This window comes from Schistocerca cancellata, chromosome 7 (assembly GCF_023864275.1).
Source record: "Schistocerca cancellata isolate TAMUIC-IGC-003103 chromosome 7, iqSchCanc2.1, whole genome shotgun sequence".
Classification (NCBI taxonomy): domain Eukaryota; kingdom Metazoa; phylum Arthropoda; class Insecta; order Orthoptera; family Acrididae; genus Schistocerca; species Schistocerca cancellata.
The window spans coordinates 315,561,860-315,575,073 of NC_064632.1; the positions used below are offsets into that span (position 1 = coordinate 315,561,860).

General features: G+C 36.1%; 1 protein-coding gene across 3 annotated transcripts in view; it reads left to right on the forward strand.

Moving 5' to 3' along the window:
* LOC126092542 (transport and Golgi organization protein 1 homolog) overlaps window positions 1–13,214 on the forward strand; it is a 158,229-nt gene that overhangs the window by 30,177 nt on the left and 114,838 nt on the right. For all 3 annotated transcript variants that reach the window (XR_007521353.1, XM_049908195.1, XM_049908196.1), the window contains exon 4: window positions 10,078–10,184. Coding sequence is in view for 2 of the 3 variants with exons in the window: in XM_049908195.1 (XP_049764152.1) it covers window positions 10,078–10,184 (107 nt within the window). In the remaining variant the exon portion in view is untranslated. The remainder of the gene's footprint in view (window positions 1–10,077; window positions 10,185–13,214) is intronic.

Below are 13,214 nucleotides of genomic sequence, written 5' to 3' on the forward strand. Positions count from 1 at the left end.
TAGCTATCGCAACTCGTGTAAGGACTAGGAAGATGAGAGAAATTAGGGCCTTTATGGAGCCGCGTAAGCTGTCATTTTTCCCTCACTCAGTTTTCTCTGAGTGACTTTAAGAGGATACAAGATGATTTGGAGAGATTCCAATTTGGTGTGATAATGGCCAGTTGCTCTAAATGTAGGAACATGTAAGTTACAAAGATGAATAGGAAAAGCAATCCTGTAATGTTTCAATACAATATTAGTGCTGTGCTGATGCCACATTGATTAAATATTTAGGAGAAATGCTGTAACATGCAATGTAATGAGCACATAAGTTCAGCTGTAGGGAAGGCGAATGATCAACTTCTTCTTACTGAGAGAACTCTAGGGAAGTGTAGTGCATGTATAAAGGAGACAACATACAGAATACTTGGGTGACTCAATAATGGTGCTTGAGTATTTAGGATTCCCATCAAGTCAGATTAAACGAAGACATCAAAGCAATTGAGAGGCACACTTCTAGATATGTTACCTATAGGTTTGATTACATGCGATTATTACAGAAATGCTTCATGAACTCAAATGGGAATCTGTAAAAGAAAGAGAATATTCTATTTGCAAAATACTATTGAGAAAGTTTAGACAACTGATATTTATGATAGACTGCAGAACAATCTATCTGCCACCAACATATGTGTCACAAAAGGACCAAGAAAACGATATTACTCAGGGGTCATATGAAAGCATATAAACAGTCATTTCTCCTTTGCTTCATTTGCGAGTGGTACACAGAATGTGATGACTAACAGTAGTACAGGGTACCTTTCTTCTTGTCTCATATGGCAACTTCCTCCTCCTACTCCTCCTCCTCCTCCTCCTCCTCCTCCTCAGTACTTCAGCCCATGATGGGCTTTAAACTCCTCAGAAATCTGCATTCTTACATCTCTGTTCTCTGCTTTTCCTTCCAACTTCGAATCTCTGTCTTAGTTAGGTCAGCCAATATATTGTCTGTCCATCTTGTTGGTCGGCCCATCCTTTTAGTGGAATACAATCTTCCTTTCATTATTCTTTTGGCATCCCATTGTAACGATTCATGTTGAATGTTACTTAAGCTTCTTCTGCCTGATCCATTGATGAATGAATGCGAAATTTTCACGCTTCACAAAATTTATTCACATTAATTGACATCTGAACTGCACGCTCATCATGTAAACAAAACACGGACAGACTTCACTGATCTCTTTGACTTCCAAAACTAACTTCAAAACTGACTTGTTGCAGCATCGCTGCATTGCTTTATATAGAATTTTAACAATAACTTCCAAAATTAAGCATTATTAATTTTGTACAATTTTGATGATACAATTAAAATTTATAAAACATAAGAAACTGATGTCACAACCGAATTAGGTGTAAAATACATTATTGAATGACAATCTTTTACAGTAATGTCTTTAGTTTTCCATAAGAAAATCATTCTGAACTTTGACTACAATAATATTTTTCATATTATTTTAGTTATATAATTAATTACAGTTTGGATTTGGTTACTAATATTCAGTGGTAGTACAGAGCTCGTGCTTTATCTGATTAAATACATAAAATGCACAAATAAATCCTCAAATTCTGGAAATTGGAAAACTGTGACATGTAAACAATTGGAGTGTTAATCAGAAATGTAGTTACAAAGAATATTAAACAGAGGAAGACATAAAAATAAATAACAGATGAAAATACATCACTTGGTAATAACTTTTAAGTTGTTTCTCAAGATAGTGAGGTCTTTTGTAACTGGATTTTTTGATTACCATTTTGTTAATTAGAAGCATTGATTTTTCATGCTAACACCTCTGCAGTCTCTAGTTATTTATTTCTAAGGATTTACTACTTTAATTTCTTGATTAGTTACTTAATTAGTATGTCCGCCTCTATAGCTGAGTAGTCAGCGCAGCGGTCTGTCACGCCAAGGGGCCTGGATTCGATTCCCGGCTGGGTCGGAGATTTTTCTCTGCTCAGGGATGGGTGCTGTGTTGTCCTCATTATCATTTCATCATCAATGGAAGGCAACGGGACACTACCACTGGAATCACTTCCCTAGACACTCATGCGGTGGACCTCTCTGACGAGGCTTCCCCCATGACAAGACCTGCCGTAAGGCAGAACACAAAGTATATTACTTAATTTAGTATATGTAAATAATTTTATCAATGACAACAATCCATTGATAAGTATGACGACGCATGTCCTTCCAGAACATTCCACACGCCTTCGCAATGAATATCAAGTTTTTTATCACATAGGACAGAATGATTTATATAAAGACACACATACAAGGCCTTAGGAAGCACTGAATTGTCCGATAACTATCCAGATACATATAAAAAAGGGTGGTATCAGACAGTTCATATCAATTTTAGGGGAGACTTTATCATTATACCATCATCTGCCATCCTTTGCATATGTCATACCAGTGTATTCTCTGAGACTTATTAACTTTTATTGTACCTTTCCTTATATAAGTTGCTGTAACTTGTGGTTGGATATAGACAGGACATTCACTGACAAGGCACGACATGTGGCATTGCGATATCTGCCAGTGGTGTGGCATGTGAATGACTAAACATCACTAGAATATGGTACCATATGTTCTTTGGCTGATGGAGGTGTTCTGGCTTTAAGCAATTTAGTTAGTTTTTTATGTAAATGAAGCAAATTACATCTCTGGTTTCTCATTATTTTAGTTTTTTCACAAAAATTAAAAGCCACTGTTTTGGAAATTGTATATTTTCTCTGCTATACAATCCTTTTCATTCAATTTTGAGGAAATCATTTTATGAAGAAATCATTCTTTCACACTTAATAATCAGACATCGCAGCATGACAGTGAACTGGTTCTCATTTTGTTATTTCTCGTAGTAATTTTGATACTTCAAAGATAAGTGAAGCATGGTACATATTTTAGAAAGCTTTTAGTGAAAAATGTAGTCACTGGCCAATTTACGTTTGCTGTGTTTTGTGTTATACATTGTTGCATATGAAATGTAGCTAACATATAACTTGTGTTTAATGTTGGAAGGGGAGCCATACCTATTTCCAGTCTTGAGTAAATAAGTGATATATTTTGATGTTTGGCTGTGATGAACTATGACATACCACATTAGATGCTATGGTTCCGCCCCATGAGGAGTGTAGTGGCTTTGTTTTTCTTTTATCTGTCATTTATTAAGTCTGTTAGCTCACATTTTAACTTAACATTGTGTTACGAGGTATTTTTGTTTTAAAACTAAACATAATTGCAGCTCCAGTGGCACAGTTAGTTACATACTGTATGTGTGAAATTTTCTTCTCTGCACTAACCATCATTCACAAAACATTAAGTAACTATAAGGTTGAATAACAAGTTAACTGTTTTTGTTCAGCTGATTTTTGTTTTATTTCTAACTAGTTTTCGGCTTGTTGGGCCGTCTTCAGGAAGCTGGCCCAATAAACTGTTTTTTTTTTCTACTGATTTGTGTTTATTTCCGACTAATTTTTAGATTACTTGTTATTCAGTCTTAAATAAGGAGTTGTTCTATGAAGAAGTGAAGAAAATCCATAAATTACATTAAGTAACTCTTTTTGTCTCATATTGTCAAACAAATGGGGTGTATTCCGCTTAACAATGAAGTGGAATTGAATTTTGCTAATGATATAACTGTTGAGTCTTGTATCATAGGAATCCAGGGAGAGAATGTTTGGTGGCCGGTATCCTCTTTCTACAACACAACTGCACACAGGTATTAACGTAGTTCGTTATTTACATAAGCAGGAAGCTGCTTAATTTTAAGAGTCCTTGTGTTGTGGTACAAGCTCTTCACTAATAGTCCGCTTTAGCCTCCCAGCTGGTGAAGTGCAGGTCCTGCCAAGCGACAAATGACAGACGCCAAACTAGGATTCGAGTTAGTGTGCCAGCGATTGAGCTAGTGACCTAGCGACTGCTGACTGAATCTGAGACTGAGCCCACCGGTCTGCGGCAGTGATCTAAATACTTGGACGAGAGGGCATTGGCGGTGTGTTGCGAATCTGTTTTTGGGCTCTCTCCTGATAGGCACACTTGATGCAGTGCCTACTATCAATCTTCTTACTGCATCTTTGTCGACCGGTGTGCTGGCGGCAGCTTAAGCCAGCACAATAACTATACCATATTGAGTTCTGGATATCACCAACTTGAAGCGGTTTTTATTGCAAGAGGATTTGAGCTGCCATAGACTTGCATGAAAGATGATGACAAGTCAGCAATAAGAAACAGTAATGTTAATGGCTAATTACACTAGTGCACAAAATGTATGGCCAAAATAACTTACACGTGATGTGTCTCTGCCGAGTAACGTAGCTTGATGAAACTTGAACTATGCACAGAAAGAATTGGTACAGTATACTACAGAAGATAACTGAAAGAAATATGCAATGAGATGCAAAAAAAAAGACACTTTTATTCATAGATATCTGAGGCACCCAGGAACATTGTTGAACATGATTGGATTGGTGGTTGAGATGTTATGGGTGGGGAAGCATAATATTGTTTGAGCATTCTGACCTGTGAATCTCTGAACAGTGTATACCCACAGGCCAACATTACTGTGATGTTGAACTACTTCCCCATGTGCATCATTTGGGTGCATTTGGCCCTGACTTAGTTTTAATGGGAGACAATGCATAACGGCATCGGTTGGCATAGGTGGAGGATCTGTTGGAACGTGAATATATTTGGCAAATGAACTGGCCTTTTTGCTCTCCCTGAGTTACATCCCATCGAGCATCAGTGGGATGCATTGGGGAGACATATTTCAGCATATACACATGTACGTATCCTGCTTCCCATTTATTTTTTTCTGAGGACACACTATCATTTGAATAAGTGTGGCTGAAAATCAAACGCAATATGACAACATGCAGCTTGAATTTTTTCCACCACAAACTCGATAACTCTTGAGGTAAACAGCTGTTATTACTGGCAACTATAGAATCTAACAAACTCTGTTGATATATCTAAAAACAAAGATGATGTGACTTACCAAACGAAAGTGCTGGCAGGTCGATAGACACACAAACATACACACAAAATTCAAGCTTTCGCAACCAACGGTTGCTTCGTCAGGAAAGAGGGAAAGACGAAAGGATGTGGGTTTTAAGGGAGAGGGCAAGGAGTCATTCCAATCCCGGGAGCGGAAAGACTTACCTTAGGGGAAAAAAGGACAGGTATACACTCGCGCGCGCACACACACACACACATCCATCCGCACATACACAGACACTAGCAGACATTTGTAAAGGCATAACTCTATTGATAGCTTCGACAAAAAGCACATCAGGTCTAAAGCTCCTGCTAGATCTGTATCATCATTTGATAATTTCAGTCCATTGTCTTGTTAGTTGTTTTTAGATGGAGATGGATTTTTTAATATGATGTTTGTGGAGAACTTCCTCAACAGGAATAGGGGAATATCAAAACTAAGTTATTTCAGTAAATAATTGTTTAGAGGCACACTCTGCTTCTGGAACCTAAACCTTTAATGGAAGAGAACTGAAAGTTTCATTATTGCCTTGCTGTGGAGAAAGCTGTTTCTTTCACAAGACACACAGTGAGACTATATCCTTGTAGACAATTAGCTAATGAAATGTGCATATTTGATTATGGAGTATCCAGGAGGAGAAGGTCTGTGGAATGTTCTTTTGATGGGTTAGTGGCAAAGACACGTGTGTTGGATACGTCAATAAATCGACACAAATAAAATAGATATTTGTCTCATAACTATAAGCATTTATGATGATGTATATTCTAAGTAATCTCTGCAGCACAATGTAACCACCCTTTTGCGAACTTGCATCAAAAACCAGAAAACCAACAGCAGCCCACAAATAATGCTTTGAAACTCCATAATCTATTCAGTAGTTTCTTTCTTAGCCCAATGGAGCAATGTCTTTTGAGAGTAAAGTATGTATATAGTTACATACCAAAAGGATCAGATATTACATTAGGCCCAGCAAATCCATAAAAAGATTCGCAGAAATATTTTATAGAAACCACTTTACATAATTGTATGTAGTGCTGTGTCTTCATGCTCTTTCACAGATAATTTCAATCATTTTGCCTTATATTTCACTGGCAACCCTTTTCCTCACTTTATTTTGAGCATTACTGTTGCTGTACTCAGCACTGCTGTAATCGTAAATAATGGATATTTCTGCTCTAGACCAACAAAAAGGAATATTGAACTCAGTGTTGCCTTTCATTTTACTGGGTTCAATGACAGTCAGTCACATGACCAAAGCACAAACATTTGTAAACTGTCAGTAGCACAGCGTGGCATGTGGTTAAAAGTGAGAAATGTGGCATTCATCTGGCAGTGGTGTGGCATGACGTAGGACTCAGTTACCTTGCGTCAGTCTGGTGGTCACTGCACTATTAGACTGTACATATTCCATCTGAAGTTGCAAGCTAGATGCATGCCTTGTGATGCGTCAATCCAGTCATTTACTCTCCAACCCACTGTCTCTCAAAGAATCGAGAAAAGATAAAGCCACTTAATATCACCCAGAAACATCATTTTTTCACTCAAAATCATATGACAGTACCAAAACCTGATAAAAAAGCCATAAATCAAAAAATGTGCCTGTATTAGGTGCTATACTAATTCAGGGTGTTGTATATTTTGACTGCTTCCATTGAGATCATTAAATTTCCAACTATGATGCATAAAGTATCACGAAGTTACACTACAAAGATATGAACTACAAACATAAATCTATGAAAACAAGAAAAGAAAACATCTTGTACCTTTTAGAAACAGATTAGCCTAACGAAACACTTGTGAAAGCAAGATGCAAGCTATGGAGCAAGCCAGTCACTTAGCACATGTATACTAAAAACTGGCACACAGACAGAGATAACAATGGGCAGCTTGTTTCATTACAGAAATATGAACTGCAAATTATGAAAACAAGAAAAGAACATGAGCCTCAATGTCCTTTATACCACGAATAAAAAAAAGCTAAAAATTAGCAAGTACTCAGCAACTAGCACAAGTGCCTTTCACATTGTTATTCACCTCTTGTCTTAAACAGCATCACAGAAGAAAATTGCACGATTGACAGTTTGTTAGGAAGAAAGAACCAGAGTTACAGAAAGTTTGTCGTAGAAAACATGGTATGATTTTAAATATCATCTGTAATGTCGATAAAATTTTTTTACTGTTACAGTCTTCACTTATGGAGTGTTAGCAATGTGACCATTTTATTTGAATGATATGAAGTGTTACAGCATCTAAGAGGAAAAATTATCATTAATTTGAAGTTTTAATCAATAAAGTAACAAAATTCAACACTAGGTTTAAAAAAAATTATATTTTTGAGACATTTATTCTATCATTGATGAGTCTCATCAGATCCATCCTTCAGATAATTATTGGCATTTTATGTTCATGCATAACAATTATTGGATGAGTATATTTCTGGCAACATTCTGAAAATATTTTAGTTGATTTGTAAACTGATGTTAGCTCTTTTTTGGAGAATGTTTATTCATTCATTCACTGAAATCTTGAAGCTTGTAAAAGCTGAGATCTCAGTGTGCTCCAACAGTGACTCATGTAAAAATATCAATACAGAAACTTTAAATTTTAAGTTATTTTACCTCTTTTGGAGATAAATGCCATAGAAACCAATGGAAAAGGAGCTGAAAGCAGAAAATAAACAGAGAGAAAAGTCTCCTCCCCCATTCCCTAGCAATTAAAGAAGACATGAAAAGAACAAATAGCATCAGCCAAGAGTTTAATTCTCAGGAAGCTGTAGAAACTTTACTGAAGAAGAGATAGTTGATAGATCATTGCATTTATGAAAAGGGATAAGATGCAGCTTAACACATTGACTGACATGGGGATGCCAGTGACCAAAACAGACCCTTGGGCACGACACTGTGTGCCTGCCAATGCTCGCAGCATGATCTTGCACATGGTACTGTGGCCTGGTCCGCCCTGGCAGTGAGACAGCCACCACTATGCAACAACAAAACTGTCAACAATTTTTTTCTTTTTTTATAGAATAAGTTTCTCTACTGGATTTTTATGACCTAAAAGTTACATAACCAAAAAGGAAAAAAATGCTGTTCTGGCCAAAAGATACAAAAATTTGCTCAGTAACATAAAAAATATGACCTAACTATGTCAAAATAAGATAAAATTTCTGTCTTAAAATAAATTACTGTATCACTTTATGAAAATCAACTATATATTTAAGAATGAAGTGCAAATGAAAATCAAACTTAACTATGAAATGTAATTTTTTTATTAACATTACCAGAATGTCGTTAGCTTGTTATTATTATTTGTTTTTCTTCAGTTTGTGACCTCTGATTTGCAGTATACAATGAACAATTTGTGAAAATTTTTGAATAAAAAAGATTTCTTGTTGTGCTTCAAAAAACTTCTTTCTGCTTCATCTGACGCAGTAGGAGCATATTTAAAATGGACAATATCATTTAAATCTAAATGATTAAGAAAGAACTTTTCACCCAACAAAATCATTGAAATGGAACACAGTGTGTGATACCACTCACTATTTTTCTAACTCCTTTTTCCATTTTCTTTCACACTTCCATTTTTTCACTCCTAATTTATTCACTCTTTATTTCTGTCTGCTTTGCTGGTGGTACTTCTGATTGCTCCAAAGCAGTTATAACAGCAGGAATAAATCCAAAATTTGATTTTATGTATGAAAGTTTGCTTGAAATTACAGCATTAGACATTTACTCTGGGGCTAGTCCAATTGAAGCAGCTTCTCTGCTGCCAAATGAAGCAGTTATTCATTTTCATAATAATAGTTATAGGCATCATTCCACGACCACCATCTTGTCAAAGTGAAAGGTGGTGGTAAGGAAATTTCCAGAGCTAATAACTTAAGTTCTGCAACACATGAAAGGGCTTTCATCAGTCTTCTGGTTGGTTTGATACGGCCTGCCATGAATTCCTCTCCTGTGACAGCTTCTTCATCCCAGAGTAGCACTTGCAACGTATACGTCTTCAATTATTTGCTGGATGTATTCCAGTCTCAGTCATCATCTGCAGTTTTTGCCTTCTACACCTCCTCCTAGTACCATGGAAGTCATTCCCTGATGTCTTAACAGATGTCCTATCATCCTATCCCTTCTCCTTGTCAGTGTTTTCCATATATTAATTTCCTTTCCGATCCTCCACAGAACCTCCCCATTCGTCACCTTATCAGTCCACCTAATTTCCAACATTCATGTATAGTGCCACATCTAAAATGCTTCGATTTTCTTCTGTTCCAGTTTTCCCACGCCTGTTTCACTACCATTCAATGCTGTGCTCCAAACGTACATTCTCAGACATTTCTTCCTCAGATTAAGGCCTATCTAACAGTAGGCTACAAAAATCTCACCGTTGCATAAAGATGAAGATCTTTATTGTGAATTCAAACAAAATGTGGAGGAAGATAGTTATTTGCCATGTTCCAGGAAACAAGTTTAAATGTAGAATTCTGTGAAATGTAACACAGGTGAAAGAGACTGCAAGATAAAAGTTCTTTACTTCTTGAAAAAGTGAAAATATAACAAATGTGACAGTTTAAGTTTAAAATATGCTCTGTCAGAGAGAAATGACCATATATGCATAAATATGATGATGTAACAAATTACAGTAATTCATTTGCTTTTTTCATAACAAGCATTTATACATATTTATATAATATGTTAGTCTTTTCGAAAAATATGTGCCCTATCATAAAAATCCTATAGCCCTATTCATCATCATTCAGAAATCATTGCAGTTAATTCAGTCAGCTGACTTTTATGTGGTAACTCTCATACAAATACAGTTGAAAGTATACCCACTGTGCAAGATGGATTGTAACCCTTATTTTGATATGTTGTGAATTTTGTAATTAACTTTACTGCACTTTTTTCATTTGTCTGTTGTATGTTTAGACATGATTTTGGTGGTGGCATAGTTAAGTATTATGCAAGTTTTGGATTCCTAATGTAGGATGGTGTTTATCACCAAGTGTTCTACACTTAAATAACTTCAGCCATTGTGTTTTTATTAATAGCATCTGTCTGTGAGACTGGGATAAACTGTGGTGGACAGTCTGGCTTGATACCAAGTGAACCACAACTACAAGAGAGTTCTATGTCTGAGAAAGTACCAGAGGACATTGTAAGTTCCCAATATTCTAATTACTAACATGTTGGAAGTATGTATCTGTTTTGTTGAATTTTTGTATTGTTTTTCATATATTTCAAGATAGCTAATTTTGTTGAATTTAAGAGGTTAGACATCTCAAAACAATAAAATCCTGTTCAGTACACAGAAAGTAAGCAATGGTATTTACTTTTCTGACGTAGTTTATCATGTATTTTTAATGTTCTGCACAATGTCTTGAATTTATTTTTGTTGTTATGAAAAGTTATTATTTGTAATGCTTTGTACGGTATAGATGATTGAGTCCTTGCTGTCACTTTTGTCAGTAATGAACAACTGAAGGTGAAAAGATGCCTTTCATTCACTGCATAGAACCACTCTTGTGTTGTCATTGGAAATAATGACACACAATGCACTAGTAAAAATGCCTAGTTTTTCTAAACTTATGTTTTCACGAAGAAAAAATATAACCAGCACAGTCCTATTCCACATTTTAACCTAACCAGACAAAATTGTAATTCTGATTCTGCTTTTATTGCTGTAACTGTATGAGTATGTCTTCAGGTGATAGTTTATAAGCAGAATGTTTCCAGCTGATCTGCTTCCTTTTCCTGGGTCTATGGTTTAACTTCATGCAGCACATCAATATCATTTTGTGTGTTGTGTAGAAGTGAAGGAGTATTTTGTAATTTGGTACATAACATTTCAGTTTAATTATGCAAAACATTTAAGTGAATATCATCTTTATACATGACTTCAGCCTTTGTAGGAGCACAATAGACAGGTACATGTTCCTTTATCTTGTGTCTTACAAGTAATCTGTGTGAGTTGGGTATCGTTTATATCTACCCTCAGCACCTCCCCCTCCCCCTCCTCCCTCTCCCTCCCCCCTCTCCCTCCCTCTCCCCCTCCTTCCCCCTCCTCCTTTAGCAAGGTGTGACAAGTCACTGCTTAATTGTCTGTTACTATTGACCAGAAATGTATGGGGCAAACCATTAAAGGAGGGAATATAAGAAACAAGTAAACAGCGTAGGATTATTGTGCTTTTGCACTTCAAAAACCCCTGCCGAAACTGTCGTTATCTTCATCTCAATTCATTAAGTGCCACATATTTTAAAGATAACTCTGGAAAGTAACCCAGAGTTGACTGATATGAGTGAAGTAATCATACTCTGGTTCAGTTTACCATTTTATTACAAAAAATATTTAACTTTCTGGTAAACACCTTCCAAAATAACTATGATGCTGCTCATAATTTTGAAACTTCTATTCAGCTGTACAGAAATTGAAGATCTTGTTTCATGAAATTTAGTATTTTGCAATGCACTTCTGTAATATTATGGGAACAAAGCAACAGGATAACTGCTTTGTGAGGCTCTAACTGCTTTGTGAGGCTGCCTCATGACTTTAGATCCCAGTTGAGTCCATATCATTATGGGAACCAAGCCACAGAACAACTGCTTTGAGAGGTTGTTTCACAACTTTAGAGCCCAGTCCAGTTTGACTTAACTGTCCTGACTTGAATAATCCCCCTTTTCAAAAAATGCTTACATAGGGAGGAAGTGAACATGAAAATAATGTTAATCCATTTGAGTTGCAGTGTTATAAATAAAAATGCTATGTTTTATGTAATGTTCAGACTATGATGAAAAAACAATATTTTCAAAAATTGGAAAAAAATGTTATATTGTGAAATTGTTATATTGTGCTTAGAGTATGATGACAGAAGATTAAAGCTTATGGTTATACATAAAGTGAATACATACAGAGGAAGAATGATTTGATCGCTGTTTAGGTATGCTACTACTAATGCTAAAAGCTGGGTTCAGTCCTGTGCTGGACTTAAAATATTTTCCAAAATTTAATGTGGCTTTGACTTCTGGGAATTCTTTGTTTGTGGGAGAAAATAAGCAGCACTGTGGTTAAACTGTAGGGTCCCATATGACTGACTGAGACAGTTAGCTGTTGGATCAGATGAAGGCACAAGCCTTCCACTTCCATTATGGAAATGCTTAGCAAAGCACAGTAAAGTTGAAACTAATCTTCCACTCTACAACAATTATACTTGTATTGCAAAAATTTATGGTGGTTAAATATTTTTTTGTATTATATTTATTTATCACACTCCAAATAAACAGCAAACCAGTATAATCTAACATTAATGACAGAATTTCATGCTTATAGTGAGCCCAATGTTCAGCAGCCAGAATGGCGCAGTCCTGCACGTCACAAGGTTCTCTCAGATGACTACAAACCAACAAGTCTTCTGAGTCCTGTCTTGTTCCACACACTGCCCATCATCACTGATACCCCTCATCTTTAAATTAGTCTTGCTAATTGTTGCACCTATTCTCTATCTGTTGAGGGTTTTCCAGGTCCCATATTGGAGATGGCAGTCTCATGGTACCTTCTCATTGCTGTCCAAACTTCTACAAGAGATTTTGTTCTCCACAGCTCAATTTGGCAGGCTTCTGCTGAATTTGGTATTGGTGCTTTTGTAAAGAGGAAGCTTTTTCTGATTTTCAGCCATGAATGGATAAGTGTGATTTCCAAGCAATGGGTGCCTTGGATCTGTTTCTTGCTTCATTTCAATCTCTGCTGCTACCTGTCTTATATCCAGAAGTGCTCCTCTCAAAAGTGGAAATCCACATAGTGTTTGCAGATGAGATTGTTTGTTTATGAAGAACTATGACTTTTAATACTTCTGGCCGCCTTTTTCTCCTGCTGGTTTTTCTGCTACTGACAATATTAGACAGTATATTTGTCTTTCCTAGTCCACATTTCTGTAAAAAAAGCTTGTTATGCAGTACCAACTTGTACATAAGGGAGTTTGAACAATTTTGATCTGATAAATTGAATTTATATTTGTAAATCATATCTGTTAATTGTTGCACATAGTCTCTCATCAAAAAACTGTAACAATTCACAAATGTTAAATTTGATTTGATTGCAAATACCAACTGTGCTTTACATGGTATTATCATAATTTGCATTTAATTTTCCTTTACAACATTTGCACTATAGACAACACATGCATGTAAGTCA